At 42.5% G+C, this 15702-nt stretch overlaps 1 protein-coding gene across 11 annotated transcripts; it reads right to left on the bottom strand.

The window, feature by feature from the left end:
* Positions 1–633: 633 nt before the first annotated feature.
* gata3 (GATA binding protein 3) lies at positions 634–15571 on the bottom strand. 11 transcript variants are annotated; one of them, XM_034133488.1, is made up of 7 exons: positions 10560–10818; positions 10093–10453; positions 8705–9166; positions 6676–6732; positions 6473–6519; positions 4335–4460; positions 634–2140 (listed from the first exon to the last, which is right to left on the bottom strand). In XM_034133488.1, the coding sequence occupies exons 2-7, from the start codon at positions 10310–10312 to the stop codon at positions 1862–1864; spliced, it is 1191 nt and encodes a 396-aa protein (XP_033989379.1). In that variant the 5' UTR covers positions 10313–10453; positions 10560–10818; the 3' UTR covers positions 634–1861. The 11 variants fall into 11 exon arrangements, with proteins under 11 accessions (XP_033989379.1, XP_033989375.1, XP_033989376.1 ...); XM_034133484.1 differs by having other exon boundaries at positions 8648–9166; positions 10560–10817; XM_034133485.1 differs by having other exon boundaries at positions 634–2137; positions 8648–9166; positions 10560–10809.
* Positions 15572–15702: the final 131 nt, after the last annotated feature.

Here is a 15702-nt window from a genome sequence, read left to right as displayed (position 1 = left end):
TTGTTTTATCCATGGAAATTCTACAGTGCATTCTTGAGCAGAGAGGATGAACTTTTGAGTTGTCTTACAAAAAGACGTCATAGTATTCAAATGTTGAGGACGATCGAGACACTGTGTGGTTATTTCAGCGGTCAAAGCTCCTCTTATTTTCCTGCTAATTTCTCAGCAGTGTGAAGGTGATGCATATAGCAACATGTGTCTAGAAAGTATCTTAAAGTTATATTTATCAGCATCTCTTTGATATGAAGTGTGAAAGAAACCTGATCCTGAATCAGTGGGAAATGCCTGAAATGATGCTGTTTCCTGATGAATCCGCCTCGCTAGATGAGTTGTATTTGTTTGATGTGTGTGTACGTTGCTCGGTGTGTATTTATGTATCAGTAGGATGAGACAAAAGCCCCTTCAGAACATGGTGCCTGTGTGGCCTGGCCTCTGTGACCCTGCCATTTGATTTGTTCCTCCATGGCCACTGTTTATTTCTGCTCTTCCTGTTTGTGCTAAACTGACCGTAAGAGTCGTTCCTGTGAATGCTGCGTAAAAACAGAGTGGCAGGGTGTTGCTGGTTGTGGTTGTGGTGAGTAGGTGGGGTGATGTGTCAAAGATCACAGAAAACACGGCTCTCGACCACAGTGCTAACATGTCAACAGAGATTAAACTAGTTTATTATTTTCAAAGAGGAAAAAAAATTACGAAACAAAAAAGCAGTCATATTTTACACTAGTGATTATTATTAAATTTTTACAACCATTCAGTCTGCATAACATAAAGAAATAATTCTACATCTTTGTTTATTTCGTATTTTTGGTACTCTGATTTATACATACAAATAACAAATACAGGAACTTTTTTCACAATGCATATAATCTGTGGGCAGGAAGAATGTCTTCAGGTCATGTGTATGTGTGTGTGTGTGTCTGTGTGTGTCTGTGTGTGTGTGTGTGTCTGTGTGTGTGTGTACGTGCACGTGTCAACACAAACCAATTGCCCGAGACCTATAGCACATCCAAAAAAAAAAGGTGAGAGCCAGAGCTGCTGACTCTGCAAACTTAATGCAACACAATTCACGCAGGCAAAAACCGAGGCCTGCCCTTTCTCAAGTCTCTCCTCTCGTCCCTCACCTCCTCCCTTTTCTCTCTCCTCAGGGACTCGGAGACGTCCTTTCCTCACTCCTCAGGCGGCAAGTCTCTCCTACTGCTGCGACTCGTACCCTTCACGTCGTCATTAGCTGCCCATGGGCATGTTTCCTTTTTTTTTCTTACTTAATTAAAAAGTCTTCATTAAATGTACTGTATTTCATACAATTTGTACAAATATATTCAACGTCTATCTCCAGTAAGAAGAACAAGGGGAACGGGGGGGTTTCCTGTTACACAGGTGCAAGGTGAAGAGAGGTGGGAGTGGAAACTTCTGGAGAGGTTGTTGTAAAAGTCTGTTTTTGTGATGTTCGTGGTGTGGAAAAATGGCTTTTTGTACACAAATGGAGCTCCTTATCATGTGGATCAGCTGGGAGGACAGCCTCTATGTGGTGGAGGCGGCGTCGGATAAGGAGAAAAAAAAGTTCCCCTGGTTGGAGGAGAACAACATCTTCCCCCTGGAGGTCAGTGCGCCACAGTCAAGTCTGCAAAGCATTCACATCGCAGAGGTACACTTTTGAGTTTATAAAAATAAGATACAACTGAGGAAGAGGATAAGGAGCCGGAAGCCTGTCGTTCTCGCACCGCAGCTGGTGGGGGGACAGGGGGGGCTTAGGTCGGACCGAGGAGCAGTTTATTTGTCTTTTAGGATATGGAAGCAGGTCAGCAGAGGTACCGAGGGGGTGTGGTGGTGGCGAGGGTTCAGGGGCGGGGCAGCGCAGGGAGCTCTAACCCATGGCTGTGACCATACTGGAAGGGTGGTGGGGGGCGAAGGAGGGGTGCATGGGTGTGGGGGTGCTCAGCATGTGGCCGGAGTGCGAGAAGGGAGGGAATGACGACATGTGGCGGGAGAGGGCGGCCGGGCTGAAGGAGCTCTTGTCCATCAGGCTCTTGGAGAAGTCGTCCATGCCGTCCTGGGACTTTTTGCTCTTCTTGGACTTGCTGGACATCTTCCTGTTCCGGGTCTGGATGCCTTCCTTCTTCATGGTCAGAGGTCGGTTGATCTGCTCTCGAAAGGAGACAGAGAAGATGGCAAATTAGTATTTTGGGATAGAGTGATAGAAATCCTAAAAGTGGAGATTCAAACATGAAGACATCTGTAGTTGTCGCTCCATTTACATTAAGAAACACAATAAAAGAGAAACCTTAAGTGAAGGGTGTCATCACATTTGAAAATAAGAAAGAAAATGTGACACACAGCTTTTTAGTCTGCTTTGAGGCAGAATTTGGGGTTTTGGGGAGAGATAATGATATGTAATGGAGTCCCATTACGGGGAAAATCTGACTGTCCCATCCTGAAACAGAAGATTGTTTATATTGTGTTGCACAGTGTGTGTGTGTTAGGCTGGATTTAAATGTTGATTCGTTTAGGCTGAACTGTATCTGTGACTGTGCCAGAAAGAAAGAGAGAAACAGGAAAGATGGAGGGGAGATGGAGCGAGTGTGCAGAACAGAGACGGAGAAGGGTCTGGCAGCTAACGGCGACCACAGAGACACATGGCCATCACGACCGCCAGCGCCGGCCAAGTCCTCCTCTCCTCCCTCCTCCTTAACCGCGTGGCCGTCTTCTGGCCAAAATGGCCCCAGCTGCCATATTCCAGCATAGGTTTATCTGGGGATGGGAGCTGGATGATGGAATTCGGGCTTTGAGCAGGATTATGAGGGGAGGTGGATGAGGCCGACTGGCTTCCTGATCTTTCTGAGAGCTTCTTCCCGGGGAAAGGGGAGATTCTTCCTACTGCCTGAGACATTGGCATTTTAGTGGCCTGAGTGATTAGTGGAGGGCAGAGATCTATCTGCAGTGATGTGGTTTCACTCTCTAAGATGTGGCTCCATACTGGGGGACTCTCTCTGCCGTGCTTCCAGCTCTAAGGCATGTTACACCCACCTAGAGCCAGTCAGGCCTGCCCTTTGATGCTGAGATGTCTCACAGAGGAAGCCTTGGGCCTCCGTCCTGCGCCCGGCCGCCGCCCAAGCACATCAAACAAAAGCCAAGAGAGTATAAGTCAATGACCACCGCAGAATACACAGAGCAGACCCTCACATCCTCTGTCCCAACACCAGCAGCTAACCACCTGAAAGCTTGCTCAGAGGTGTCAAAGCTGAGCACACTGTACTACGTTCAGAGATCGAAAGATGAGAAAGACATCTTTCACACGCGGTGACTAAACCCTGATTACTGAAAAGAGTCTGTCTGTATTTTTGGTGTTAACAAGGCCTCCTGTTTGTGGCAACTTTTCCTGTGTTCACAAGCTTCTTAAGCTTACGGGACAACACACTGTACCACCAAGTGTTTTGGGACACACATGCAGGCGAGCAGGGCTAAAGTCTCCATGCAAAATGTGGAATTTGTTTCAAAGGGAGCAACAGAAGTCTGGATTTACCAAAATAAACTCATTTTACAATTACTCCAAGGTCAGGGTCAGTTCAAATGCTAATATGTGGACTGGGAAATATTATTCTTCTCTCCTTTTAACCTTGGTCTGAATCTGTTTCTGCAGCCCTATGCCAAAAGTAACATGGGAAAATGATTTAGTGTGAGGCGCTTGCGTGACAAGCATGGAGCGGGATACTCTGCCCCTCACACACAGGAATATATAACCTCTATCTGTTGACTGAAGAGGGGAAATATTACCTACATGTGGCCTCAGAGAACTTATTATTATTATTAGTTACAACTACAATGGCTTTTTGATTAAAAGTGACAGCTTTGTGCTGAGGAGAGGAGAGAGGGGGGGAGATAAACGAGTCCCTGGGGTCTTCAGATTGAGGTTGTGAAATGATGTGGTGAGGCGCTAACCAACCCAAAACGAATCAGGCGGATTGGTGGTCAGAGGGGGGACTCTGAGTCCCTGGCGAACCAAAAGGCTAGAAATAAAAAGAAAAAAAATCGGCCTGGAAATTAATCGAATTTTAATTAAGCCCCCTTCTTTAATATTCAAAAGCGAACCGGCTGCGGGCTTGGTTCACTTATACATTTTAGATTCGCACTTACTGCCAATAAATCCTATTAATTCCACACTGTTTGTTATCGCCGTGGCCCGGAAATCCTCTGCAGGGACAAATCAGATAAAATATGCAGAGGAGTAGGGCAAGGTGGGACGTGATGAGAGAGAAATAAAGATGGAGATGGAGGAATAAGTATTCAGAACATGCTGTTTGATGGGATACCGAGATCTCCTATGAAGGTTTATTACTTACATTGTGCAGTTTGTAGTACAGGCCGCAGGCGTTACACACCGGATCCCCGTTGGCGTTTCTCCGCCACAGCGTCGTCGTCGTGGTCTGGCAGTTTGCACACGACGTCCCGGCACGTCTGGCTGCAGACTGCACAAACACAGAGGGGCAAAGAGCGTCACGTGACCAGGTAATTACCCAACCAACATGGATGCATTTAAGATCTACATTCAGGGCTGCAATTCCTGTAAAAAATACGTGATTCTAGCACTGTGATAAAAATGAAAATATGGCGTTTGTTGATGTGATTTAATAAATAAATATTGGGTTTAAATAGATCACATAAAAAAAATCGTCTTTAAGGTTGTTTCTTTGTCATTTTTGCCGACATGTATATGGCATCTTGCATAATAGCCTACAACATATCTATAAATGCAATAAGAAATTGCCATTTTACTTCCTTTCATTTAAATTAAATGTCTACGTTTTACTTATGTGCATTGTGTTAAAGCTATTTATAAAAGACAAATCGTGCTGATAAAAAAAAAAGCTGGATGTACATTGTTAATGTGCACCCCATAGTTCTTATTTTGTAATTTTAAAAATAGCTTTAAATAAAGACAGAAATACCTAAATCAGAGCTGCTTTCACTCCAGGCTAAAAATAGCGTCATAGAGCACATACCTCCTGAAGAATAAATATTTACAGAAGACATAAAAGCAGTGCCTTGAAATAGGAGAGCTATTAAATCTGATTAAATGTCCCCTTTAAATGCATGGTTGTGCCACGAAAACCCGTTTAAAATGTCGACCTCGTGACGTGAAACAATGCAAGTGAAAAGGAAGAACATAAAGATTTATTATCGATTAAAAGACTCTTATATAAGATGATTCTAAAACGGTGACAATATGGAAAGAAAATAATAAGATACCATGCAGTGAGATGAACCATGAGCAATAATTGCACGCCAATTAAAAGCATAATAAAAAAAGAAAATGTGGATATTTTTAGCTTCGCTGCAGGCTACAGCAGAGTAAAAGCCTCTCTTCATCCTGACACAGTGAAAGTCATGTCTTCCATGGATTTACTGCCTGTCTCACGGCCCAGTTTGCAGCACTGGCCTGACATTGATGTTATAATCTCTAAAAACAATCGATAGACAGGTGAGCGCAAAGGACACACTAACGTTAAGGACTACATTATCTCAGGGAGGGATTTCCAATTATACACACGTGGTGGCCTAATAACCCCTGCTGTGTGCTGTGAATAACCAATCAGCTCGGAGGAATAAGCCTTATTAAGTTCGAAGATGTGTTTGGCTATGATCTTAACCTTTACTTCAGTCCTTTTTTTAATTATTATTATGCTTGCTGTCAAATCAGCAAATAATCTCTTCTCTCTGCCAAATAACATTACATTTGAGCATACGAGCTATTATTAAATCGAAATTGGCACATTGACAGGTCATCTATTGGTTCTATGGTGTCACTTCCTGGCCTATAAATAAGATTATTTTTGTTTTAATAGGTCAAATGTGGCGTGCCAATTACCCACTTTAGCCACCAACCGCGCGTATTTAAGGGGAGAATCTAACACTAAATAATCTCGAGTCGTGACTGCTGGCCTCTGTGTTTTGACTGGGGAAGCGGGTTGTGTTGTTAAAAGCGACTTATCTGCGCTGCTCAGATATCCGGCAGCCCTTTCCTGGGAAGTCAGGTTTTCACATTAGAGGCGAAGAGGAGAGAAAAGGTCCAGGACTGGACAGCCATACTTGCCTCGAAAGATTTTGCTCATATAAGAAGGCAGGGGAACTTCTCTAAAGATTCAGCTTTGATGATAGGGGCTTTCCCTGACATAACTGCTAACAAATAACTCGACCTGGAGCATTCATAAGTATTGCAATAAAATAGCCTACAAATGTATCGTAACATGTCAAAATAATGTTTAAATGATGGAGCTCATTGTGCGTTTTTGAATGCAGGCCTGCAGCCACAAGCTACAGAAGCTCTCTTTAATGGAGGCAATGCATCTCCAGAATAATACACATGGGGCCTAAACAGAATAATCAATGACAATTTTAGCAAATAAAAAATAGCATCGTCATTGCATTTAAAAAAAAAAAACGGTGCAGTTTTTCTATGGTAGTATCTGAAAACAGAGACCTGCACTTGTCGAGTCAATTTCCTGCAGCTAATAGGCCTACTTCTTCCTGGATAGGGGAAAAACAGAGAGAGAGACGGAAATGTCATCAATAGAGAAATGTGGTGGAGACGTACCAGCCGCCGCTTGGGTTTGATGAGAGGGCGATTCTGCCCGTTCATCTTGTGATAGAGTCCGCAGGCGTTACACAGATAGTGACCCGTACCGTCCCGCCTCCACAGCGGAGTAGACGTGGCCCCGCAGTTCACACACTCTCTACCTTCTGCAAGAGCCACCACACATCCACACACACGCACAGAAAACATGGGAGAGAGTACCAGGTCAGTTAGTCCTTGAAAAATAATTATTGATGCATGTCAAGACACACATTACATCTGGTAAAAACATGCAATATGCAGGAAAAGCATCAACAACCATGATAATGTAATATTTCAAATACAGGTATGACTTATACTGCAGCACATATTTTATTTTTACCACAAACATTAACTCATTAGACACATGTAAATGTTGATTATGATGAATAGTTTTTGTTGAGGTCCATAAAACAGATTTTTTTTTTTTTAAACACCAAATATTTTAGACATGGTTTCATGGTTTTAAAAATATTCCGTGGTCATTTAAACAAAATAAGCCTTCTTATTTTTCTTGTCACCCAGTATATAGTTTGAATAATAATAATAATACGTTTATTTTGCCTATATATATTTTTTTCATATCAGTCTATCTTTTATTTTGAAACGATTGAGGGGTCCATGCTTGACTGACATTTCTCTAGTGACCCCGACAGGTGAGCCGCGCACTGACAGTGTGATTATAGAGAGGGGGGGGGGGGGCTGAAACTGAAACAAGGGTGCTGCAGCCACACTCACATTATTTGAAAGCAGAGACTCACACAGGGCTTTTGTGCAACGCAGAGAGCCTTTTTGCATTTTCATGCAGCCGCACTTCCCCTTTTTATCGAGCTGCAAAACACACACAGCCCTTCTTCTTCACACATCAGAGACATGTGTCAGGCTGGCTCGTGCCCGCGTTTTAACGTGGCAGACATGCAAGTGTCTAAAAAATAAATCTGTCTTATCCTGCTGCTGAAATCAGACATGATCCAGTGCATATTACTCGAGTAAAAACAGGCCTCAGCAATGCAGATTTAGAACATTAAACAAGGTGTGTTTGACGCGAACACTGAACTAATAAAGTCTGAATACTAATCATATCGGTAAATATCTTAAAACGCACATTATCCTCCAATTAAAATATGTATTTGCATTAAGTGTGTGAATGCTGAATAATCCCGATGATATGCATCAACTAATCCACAGTTTTCTATACTCCATTCAAAGCCTCTGATATTAATCTCATTACAGGAAACTGCTTTTCAGCTGAGCAGCCGCAACCTTTAAAATAATTACCATCCTTGCCTAACAATTTTGAAATATCTCCCCACACTCTCTCTTTCCCTTCCCTTCCCTCCCTCAATGCTTCGTGCACGGCAGAGGCTCAGCCGCCTTTCCCTGTGAATGAACGAGCAGCATCCGGTGCTCTCGCGCTGGATAAACAATGCAACTGTGGCGTGCACTGGTGTGACAGTAATGGGATTATCCTAAACATATAAACGGGGCGACACTGGCCGGAGAGCTGGCTTCCCCTCTGTCTCTCTCTGCCTCTGTGAGTGTAGAGGAGGAAGAAAAAAATGACCTAAATGAATCTAAGCATTCAACCCCTTTGCGTAATGATTGGGTTTTTTTGTTGGGGTAAAAATATCTTTACTCTGGGATATAGATTAGTTTTAATTGTTTTATATTGTATTTCTTTTCCACATATTTAATTTGGTAATTTTACTTGTATTCTATATTTTTTATCTTAATGTATTATTATTATTATTATTATTATTATTATTATTATTATTATTATTCGTATCATTATTATTTGTATTATTATTATTATCATTATATCAGATGATGAAAGAAAGCTTTGAGGCATATTGTACGCCTGATTATAATACAGCTTGACCTGCATGGCCTTTAGACCCAAAAGGAGAAATTGTTCATGTGAGGGATGAATGAGCTGCTCATGGGCATTTTTTGTATATGAGATTGAACATGGCTGATCATTACGCCTGCAAATCTGGGGAATAATGTTAGATCAAAAGGGAATGTAGTAAAGCGCACGCCTACCTGAACAGGACCTTGATTTTGGTCTTGTTTTGGAACCATAACTAGAGGATGACCCACCTATCAGGCTACTTGGTGGGAAGAGGCCTGGGCCGTATTCAGGGACATAAGATGGGTAAGAGGCGAGTGGGTGGTGGGCAGAAGAAGACCCTGCTCCGATTGACGCCACGCTCCGGCTGTGAGCTGACTCCAGTTTCATACTCTCGGCCAGGGTCACCTGGTACTTTATGCACTCTTTGTCCTCCTGTCTCCCGGAGTTAGACATGCCGGGGTCCGGGGACACGTCTTTCGGCGGGGTCGGGGGAAACGTGAAGAGGTGCGGACTGGAGTGACCGGTGGACAGGGAGGAGGAGGAAGCGGAGGGGTAGACGGACAGGCCTGCCGGGGAGCCGTGGTGCAGGGGGTTTTTGGGGAAGGGGCTCAGGTTCCAGGGAGAAGTGCTGTGGTGCGGGGCGATGCCTTTGCTGCCCTCCAGCCAGGGCAGGGAGCCGTGCAGTAATGAGGGACGGCACACCTGGCTACCTGGGTCGCAGAAACACAAGAAACATCACAACCTGAGCTCAGTCTGCGACCATACAAACACACTTTGATCAACCATTTAGCAGCGTAAAAGTCCAACTGTGTGCCTGAACAAGCCCTCGATTAATCACGTACGGACAGTTTCATTTTTTTTTTAACACAAAGCCAGGATTTAATTTGCTTATAGCTTTTTATTTAACATTTCTAACAAGAATATTCCACCTAGAAATCATTCGTTTCCCTGTTATGTATAGAAACGAGTTACATATGCATATTTTGCCCTGTGCTTTTTTCTTTTAAACAGGCCCCGATGCAACTAAATGCTTGTAAGTCAAAAGCCTAAATAGAGACAACGTGGTGAATTAACTGTTGAGGAAGTCTACGATATAGGGAACTCTTAAAAATAACTACGATCTAATGAACAATATATATACATATAAGTGAAAACATGCTATTTAAAATTACCAACATATTCCAGGTGAAACTGAGACATCTGTGCCAACATATCTATTTGTTTAAATTCATAACTAAATTGGGAAAATAAATTACGCGCGGAATTTTAATAGAAACATCTGACATATGGGTCAGCTGGATGTAATATTTTGTTCCATGTCTGTGAAGTTTAGACGGCGATAGAATGCGATATAAGCGGTAGACAGAAACCAAAGACAAACTGGAGGTAAACCATACATATTTACGGGGTGGTTTCACAACACTTTACGCTCTCAGGTTTTTTAAGACGATGTCAACTCAGGCCAAAACCGAAACCTGGCCTGGATCACAGTCAGATAATGCAAACAATTCCAAACACAGTGACAGTAATTGAGTATTTGCTTCAGGGCTAAATTACGCACATGGGATCTAAAGACTAGCCTAGCCTATAATGTTCACATTATTAAATAAAAGGCCTAAACAGGGGCTTTACTTACTGTGTGGAGGAGGAGGGTACCTCTGGACGGCTCGCACTGAGTTTCCATAGTATTGAGGGACGTGGTTCCCCTGCGCGTCGATATTAAAGAGTACATCCACATCGTCAGGTAGCTGGTACTGCGAAGGGTCCATGTATGAGTGGCCGAGGTGATGTGAGCCGGGGTGCTGCTCATTCAGATGATGGCTCATCCATCTTGGCTGATCCGAACTTACTTCCATTGCTTTTGTTGCTTTTTTTCTTTAGTAAATGTTCATGCACTCCGAAGCAAATCGGTACAAGTCACGAGATAAGAAATAAACTGTCCCAAATCCGTGTTTCTTTCAGTTAAATCCACAGGTTCCGCGCTTGCTTCCGATCACCTGGAGACAGAGATAATAATTAATTGTCTTATTGTTTTTATAGTTCACATGCAGTACGGCTAAAATAAATGTTCCCGGGTTAAAAAGAAAAAAACACAAAACCTACCCCTACATTACAAATGCAACAAAGCTGTTGTCATAATAATACGTCCAAAATGGAATCCAGCTCCACGCAGAGTTCCTGAACTTCTCTTTCAGAAGAAAAACGTTTTCAGCCAGGCTCAACAAGTAGTGGAGGTCTGCGCAGCGGATGGCTTCACTGACCGGCACCAGCAAGTTAAACTCTGTGATCAAATCTGTTTGTGCGCAGTTGTACCCTCTCCATTAACTCTCTCTCTCTCTCTCTCTCTCTCTCTCTCTCTCTCTCTCTCTCTCTCTCTCTCTCTCTCTCTCTCTCTCTCTCTCTCTCTCTCTCTCTCTCTCTCTCTCTCTCTCTCTCTCTCTCTCTCTCTCTCTCTCTCTCTCTCTCTCTCTCTCTCGTCTGTGTGGCGTTTGCTCGCTCACCCTTGCTCTAACCCTCTTTCTCTCTCTCTCTCTTGCTCTCTCTCTACTCTCTTTTTTTTTCTTTTTTTTTTTTTACAGTGAAGGCATTCTTTCAGGATGGCGCCAGGCAGCTCAATGCTTGCAGACAGCTGTGGCGCGACGCAACTTAAGGAGGGTCTGTCAGTGTCATCAGTTAAGGGGAGGGGCCTGCCCTAATTGAATATAACGTAGACCAGGGGGGAGGCAGGAAGATTTCTTTCAGTGACCTCCTCCAAAAAGATATCATTTATATAGAAGCTAATTCTTCTAAATAGGCCCAATAAAACTTTACACCCTTATCGTGCATGGAAACAAACACACACAAAAAAAATGAAAGAGGAAAAATTAAGCATCTCCCTCCTAAAGAAACATCTAATTAAAATAGAAGTAGTACAAAATAAAGCTTCTTTTTTTTTTTTTTACTACAGTTTGCATTTTTTTTTTAACAGCTTGTGTGTGTAGGAGAAGCTGCAGCAGAGCCTGTTGCTCTGGGCCAATGGCAGGTTGCGGGACATTTACACTCTTAAAATTGTGACAGTGCGTCCTCTCGCGGTGACAGGCACATTATTCTAATGGCAGATCCGGATTGAGCCGACCTACTCACCGTGAAGCAGGCGCGGACAAGGACAAACTGTCTTTAGACTGCGAAAAATAAATAAACTAAACCCTATAATATAGGCTTTTATTGTCTTTCAGTTAACTTACATGCATCTGAGCAATAACCATACCCTCAGACACACAGGCAACAATGGCTCATGTCATTATTCATTAAGAAAACAGTGCATTAAATGTAACGCGATAGAGCTCACAAGAAGTGATTTACCCCAGCTCGCTTTTCATCTTTTTCAGCTTTAACAAATTAACAACAACAATAATAATACAAAATAAAAAAACATTTTCCCATTTAAATCAGAGAGGAGTTACTCTGTGTGTTCAATTGCAAAGGGGGGGGGGGGGATCCTTGGGGAAGTATTTTATGTCTGAAGCCCAGTTTGGCTTCTCCATATTCTCTCAGATTGTGTAATATAGATATTGTGTGTTTGTGTGTGTGTGTGTGTAGGGGGCAGCCTCGGCGACGCTACTGGATGTGACGTCACCGCGGTGTTAAACAGTCAGGAAATGAGCCCTCACTCCCACTGAAGCGCGCAGCAGTGGGTAGGCATCGGGTGCGCGCACGCCCTTGCACCACGACGCACTATAATATCAGGTAGGGTCGGTTTAATGTGGCTGCACCAAAGTGCATGAAATTGACCATCACTGATCGATAGTATTCATTATAAAAATGCTTTATTTTAATCATCAGACATGTTTAACCCAAGGCCATGTGCTAAGGCGATGACTCCATTAGCTATTATTCATTTAATTAATTTTCTTTGATATCGAGGTTGTTCTGAGTGACTGAGCGAGATTTGGCAAAGCGTTGTATTTTTCTCTCTCCAGGATAGCCCTATACCTGGAGAGGGGGGGGGGGGAAGCGTTCCTCACTCATGCAAACCTGAGACTGAACTTGGATGCAAACTGCTGTAGCTGCCATTGTCAAACTGTCAGCGGACTCGTGTAATTATCCTCTTGAAAAGTATCGCGGAGCCATTATCCACAAAGTACCCGTTATAGGTGCTCAGAGGCAACACATGACGGTAAATGTATAGCCTCAAATCCCGATTATGTTTTTTTGTTTCTTGACTTGGATGTATCGAAGCTTAGAGAATGGGACATGGAAGCCATCCCATGTCTTGATTCCCGAGCCTCCGTGTCAATAACGCCGGAGCTTATTCAGCACAGAATACGACTGGCTCTCTTAAAAAGTTGTCATTTATAATCCCAAACTGTCGCTATATATATGAGGGGGAACGAGTGGCTTCAGTTCCTTTTCTCTGTCAGTGTGTGAGTCTAAAGCGTTGCTCTATTTCTGAAGTTATTGGCCTACAAATACAGAGCTGTTGTGCGTAAAGGTTGATTCATAAAAGTAGGCGAGGGGCCAATCGGGTTTCTTGATGGCAGAGATCTGATTATGTCAGCCAGCCGTGATTAAAATCAAAACATGGCACAGTTCCTTTTCTAAATCACGGCTGAGAATTTAAGACAGGAACGGATTAAACCATTGCCAGTGTGGGGGATGTTTTAGATAACGTCTGTTGTGTGTGTGTGTGTGTGTGTGTGTGTGTGTGTGTGTGTGTGTGTGTGTGTGTGTGTGTGTGTGTGTGTGTGTGTGTGTGTGTGTGTGTGTGTGTGTGTGTGTGTGTGTGTGTGTGTGTGTGTGTGTGTGTGTGTGTGTGTGTGTGTGTGTGTGTGTGTGTGTGTGTGTGTGTGTTTTGTCCCCCAACTTCCTGTGTGTGACCTCATCAGCAATTACAATCACTCTTTTGCCTCATAAATAATATTGTCCTTCCGCCAGCTGATTTATCAGAAGACAGTCACACAACAATAATAATAGGCTACTATAAAATAATATTTAAAAAATACACTAGCCTACTATATATTAGTAATACTAACAATAAATAAATATATAAATACATTCAATAATGATAACATGTTTAAATAAGCAGCACAAATACATGTTTGGAAGCAAATACAATATACAGAATTGTACAATATTATGAATAGAGTGTGTGTGTGTGTGTGTGTGTGTGTGTGTGTGTGTGTGTGTGTGTGTGCGCATGCGCGCGTGTGTGCGCGTGCGTGATCAAAAGCTTTGGTGTCTGGGTTTTAACATATTTTGCTCACTTAATTTCAACCTAAACTGTACTTTTGTTACGAGCATTTGTTCATAAATATAACATAATTTATATTGGCGAATATACACATGTGATATAAATGATAAAAACAGTAGAATGCTATATGTTTTGCCTGCTATAACAATGAAGATGCCCAGTCACCCACTATTTAAAATGATATCCGTAATCGTGATATGTTAAATGCTCATACATTTTGAAACCACCCCGGCTAACCTTTATGTTGAAATTATTTTACCCTGTGAGTCATTTGTCACCTTACTAGTCTTTTCAAGAAAAAGGAGCTGCTATTCTGTCAGCATGTGAACCAACTCTGCTTCTCAGAACAAAACGAGGGCGTCAAATTCTGCTTTGTCGAGCGCGTAAAACTTGAAGTGGATTTCCTAGAATGATTAAAAATGAGAACATAAGCCGTAGGATAAATCAGCTTTTACTTCGATTTAAAAAAAGAAAAAAGACAGAGTAGCACTTCGTATTTTGTGTCATTCTTCCCAACGAAAAAAAAGAAAGAAAAACAAAACGGTCTGCCAATTGACTGATGCTTATCAGTGTCTATATCGCTCCTCGCCAGACGCACTGATGTAATCTTTCATTTAGCGTGCAGGGCCTTTTCACCTCGTAGATCCCCAACAGAAACAAAGTCATTCATATTTTTATCTAATTCATTAATTCTACCTTAAACATGACACCCTTTTATTATCGCTAAAATTTCCTGAATTTTGAGCCTAGAATAAAAGCAAAATCTAATGTGTGCCATATAAAACAAATTCTACCACAAAATTCAAATGAAATCACATTCTCTATCTTTGTTTGAAAAAACAAACCATATTAATAATGTTTGAAAGCAAAACAATATTTAATCCAACATAAATGACCAGTGTAGACATTTGTAAAACAGATACAAATATATAAAATACCTATTAGGATCAAATCAAGGGTGCGCCACGTCTCGTCTCTTTGCATGCAGTAAGAGCTCTTGGCCCGTAACGTGTGATGCCCTTAATTTGGTATTCATTCTAACATCGGCCATATCAATACATATCGACCAAGACGAGATGGAGGAAACTAATAACAGAGGGGGGAAACGCAGCTTCAGCAAACTCAACTCCTTTTTTTATGACTGCCGGCAATAATCAGATCAATTTCACGGCTTCTATGGGATCCTGCTTATACCGCCAACCTGAGCTAGGTAATAGGTTGTTAAAAACCTCATCTGCGCTATTTTAGGGGGCCAGTTTTGATGTAGGTGGCTAAATATTTGAAGAAATGTAGTAAGCTGGCCAAATGTTTTTGTACATATCAATCCCAAGTGACACAAGCGGAAACCATGGCTAATTATTACCGTAGCTAATTTCGCTCTCGGTGAAAACAAATAACAACAAACTGCTCACAACGACGTTAAAAGGCATCAATGGCGGACGTTGTGGACATTGTATTATCAACACCCCTTTTCAGTGCACACAGAGATACATGAAGCGGCAGCTCCCTCTCTGGATTTAACGAAGTCCCGATTTCTTTTCGTTTTATTTTCATTTTACGCACACGTTAACCCCTTCACAAAAGTTTCCCATCATTCAAAAACGAAATACAAAGCCAGCGAGTGAAGAGGTAGCCTATTGGACAGAGCATTAAGGATGATGGAGAGCAAATCTTAATATTTACTGACCTGTAGTGGACGCTGATCGGAGACTTTTTTCTGCAAATGTGAAGAAAGAGTGACATAGAGGTGGAGACGCCGATGGCATTTAGAGTTAGACGGAGAGACAGTGAGAGTGGTGCACGAAGAAGAAGAAGCAGAAAAACCCTCTCAGAGATGGTGGTGGTGTGCGCCCTCGGTCCCGGAGTCACATCACCATATAACACACTGCGATCAGAGCACTGACTGTGAGTGCACACCAGCACTTCCGGGTCTGAAAGCATCACCGTAAGAGAAACAGAAACCCAATTAAAAGCTATAGCCACTTGCTTGTTTTTCTTGCACTATTTGTTTCTGAC

This window comes from Trematomus bernacchii, unplaced genomic scaffold (assembly GCF_902827165.1).
Source record: "Trematomus bernacchii unplaced genomic scaffold, fTreBer1.1, whole genome shotgun sequence".
NCBI classification, from domain to species: Eukaryota; Metazoa; Chordata; class Actinopteri; order Perciformes; family Nototheniidae; genus Trematomus; species Trematomus bernacchii.
This window is presented reverse-complemented; position numbering and strand designations above follow the sequence as displayed.